The sequence below is a fragment of the Bison bison genome, unplaced genomic scaffold (genome assembly GCF_000754665.1).
Source record: "Bison bison bison isolate TAMUID 2011002044 unplaced genomic scaffold, Bison_UMD1.0 scf7180017863450, whole genome shotgun sequence".
NCBI classification, from domain to species: Eukaryota; Metazoa; Chordata; class Mammalia; order Artiodactyla; family Bovidae; genus Bison; species Bison bison.
In genome coordinates, this window is record NW_011494022.1 from 39120 (window position 1) to 42265 (window position 3146).

General features: G+C 36.9%; 1 protein-coding gene across 1 annotated transcript in view; it reads right to left on the reverse strand.

Moving 5' to 3' along the window:
* Positions 1-2229: 2229 nt before the first annotated feature.
* Positions 2230-3146, reverse strand: part of LOC104983846 (olfactory receptor 2T6) — a 10343-nt gene continuing 9426 nt past the window's right edge. Inside the window, exon 2 of the mRNA XM_010833372.1 lies at positions 2230-2279. Coding sequence (XP_010831674.1) covers positions 2230-2279 — 50 coding nt within the window. The remainder of the gene's footprint in view (positions 2280-3146) is intronic.

The following is a 3146-nucleotide window of genomic DNA, read 5'->3' on the forward strand; positions in this document are numbered from 1 at the left end:
TTATATATATACATTTATATATATTTATATATATACATATACACATTATATATATGTATATATAATTTCACACATAAGGAGGTGTGTGTTTACATATGATTTGATAATTTTTGTTATTCAAAACAATTTCTTAAAAAGTGTTCCTAGTGAGAAATATTCTTCCAAACGTAGCATTCATTATCTGCATTGTGTCCTACCTCATCCGAAAGTGTCCAAAAGTGAAGTTGCTCAGTCATGTCTGGCTCTTTGCGACCCCATGGACTGTAGTTTACCAGGCTCCTCTGTCCATGGGATTTCCAGGCAAGAATACTGGAGTGGGCTGCCATTTCCTTCTCCAGGGGATTTTCCCAACCCAGGGATCGAACCCAGGTCTCCTGCTTTGTAGGCAGATGCTCTTACCATCTGAGTCACCAGGGAAGTCTAGTCCTACCTCATAAATATTCTCAATTTTATTTAACCAGCACTGCATTTTCATGCATATATTAATTGTAGTGTTAATGACTCATGTGATGATAAACATTGTCTTTAAAATAAGTCTTGTTTTAATTTTTATTGAAATTTTTGAAGGCTTCATATCCACATTTTAACATTTAAATATATATATTTATTTTATTAACTTTATACAATTTTTAGAAGTCACATTCCATTTACAGTTATTAGAAAATATTGGCTATATTCTCCATGTTGTGCAATATATCCCTATAGTTTCCCTTATATCCAACAGTCTGTATCTCCTTCTCCCCCACCCATATGGGTTTGCCCCTCTCCCAGCACTGGTACTCACTAGTTAATCCTCTGTTTCTGTAGGTCTGTTTTTGTTTTGTTATATTTACTACTTTACTACATTTTTTTAGATTCCAGATATAAGTGATATAGTATTTGTCTTTTTTGTCTTATTTCACTTAGTATGCTCTCCTCCAGTTTCATTCACATTGCTGCAAATAGAAAATTTGTTTTCTTATGGTTCAGTAGTATTTCAATGTATATACATACCACATCTTTTTTATCCATTCATCTCTTCATGGACACATAGGGTAATTTCGTATCTTGCCAATTGTAAATATTGTGGCTATGAACATTGGGGTGCATGTATCCTTTCAAATTAGTGTTTTTGTTTTTTTCAAATATGAACCCAAAAGTGGGATTGTTGAGTCAATGATAGTTCTCACTATTTTTAGTTTTTGAGAAACCTCCACACTGTTTTCTACAGTGGCTACACAAATTTACATTTCTGCCAACAGTGTACACTTAATTTTGTGCACTTTGTGTTTCCTTCTTAAATTTGTCTTTAGGGAGAGTTATTCAGTCAATTTGCATATTATTTTTAACTTTTAATTTTATTTTTAAGTTGCACTTCTGAAGCAGTATCAGTTTACTTTCTTATTGTCTGTTAGTTTCCATTTCACTGATATATCTTCACAGCTTTCTTTCTAAATATATAAGTAAAAACATGTAAACATATGTGCCCACTAATAACTTTAACTCTGTCCTAAGATGACCTATTTAATTAATTAATTAAATAATAATAATTTTTTTTAGTGAGGTTGAAACTTCTTAAATGTGCTACCAAGTTTTTTTCTAGATTGCCTATCCATTTAACTTGCTCTTATTAGTTTAAGATGTTGTTATTTTTTAAACTTCCTTTTGAGTAGGATAGGTGATTCCAGGTTGGAAATTTATAATCAACCAACCTCCTCTTTGCATTTCTTAAGATAAGAGATAGGTGGGCTCCAGTTGAAGGATTTACAGCCAAAAAAAACAGGGTAAATAGTCTTTTTCTCTTACCTCAAGGGAATGAAGGCTTCTCTGGTGTCTCAGCTGGTAAAGAATCCGCCTGCAATGTGGAAAACCTGGGTTTGATCCTTAGGTTGGGAACATTCTCTGGCGAAGGGCATGGCAACACACTCCTGAAGGAGAATGGGACAACAGAGGATGAGATGGTTGGATGGCTTCACTGACTCAGTGGACATGAGTTTGAGTAAGCTCCAGGAGTTGGTGATGGACAGGGAAGCCTGGTATGCTGCAGTCCATGGATTTGCAAAGTGTAAGACCTGACTGAGTGACTTAACTGAACTGAGCTGTATAGTTCATGGGGTCACAAAGAGTCAGACATGACTGAGCAACTTTCACTTTTAAGGGAATAATCATAGTAAGGACAAAGAAAGTAAAAAACCTTGTCTGATAAGGAAGCCACTACATGTGCACAGAAAGTTCCCTTGGAGTCAAAAGTCAGGATAACTCTAGGCCATAATCAGTCTTGCTTCTCTCAGAAGCCTTCACTTCAAGATCTGTCTCGGCTAGGATGTGCATGCGCACCCCAGGGGAGGGTACTGAGACAAGTTAACCTGGGAGGGACAAAGCAAGGTGATTGTCATAAAGGAAGATGAAGACTTAGAAAATTACTCCTTTTTTTTAAAAAATTTTATTTTATTTTTAAACTTTACAATATTGTATTAGTTTTGCCAAATATCGAAATGAATCCGCCACAGGTATACATGTGTTCCCCATCCTGAACCCTCCTCCCTCCTCCCTCCCCATACCATCCCTCTGGGTCATCCCAGTGCACCAGCCCCAAGCATCCAGTATCGTGCATCGAATCTGGACTGGCAACTCACATATATGATATTATACATGTTTTAATGCCATTCTCCCAAATCTTCCCACCCTCTCCCTCTCCCACAGAGTCCATAAGACTGTTCTATACACCAGTGTCTCTTTTGCTGTCTCGTACACAGGGTTATTCCCACAGGCGTGAATCTGTCTCTGAGTCCACCCATACAGATTTCTGCAACTACTTTTCAGTAAATTTTTTGCTTCACTCTTTACCTTCTGGACATCACCAGATGGTCAACACTGAAATCAGATTGATTATATTATTTGTAGCCAAAGATGGAGAAGCTCTATACAGTCAGCAAAAACAAGACTGGGAGCTGACTGTTGCTCAGGTCATGAACTCCTTATTGCCAAATTCAGACTTAAATTGAAGAAAGTAGGGAAAACCACTAGACCGTTCAGGTATGGCCTAAATCAAATCCCTTATGACTATACAGTGGAAGTGAGAAATAGATTTAAGGGACTAGATCTGATAGAGTGCCTGATGAACTATGGACTGAGGTTCATGACATTGTACAGGAGATAGGAATTAA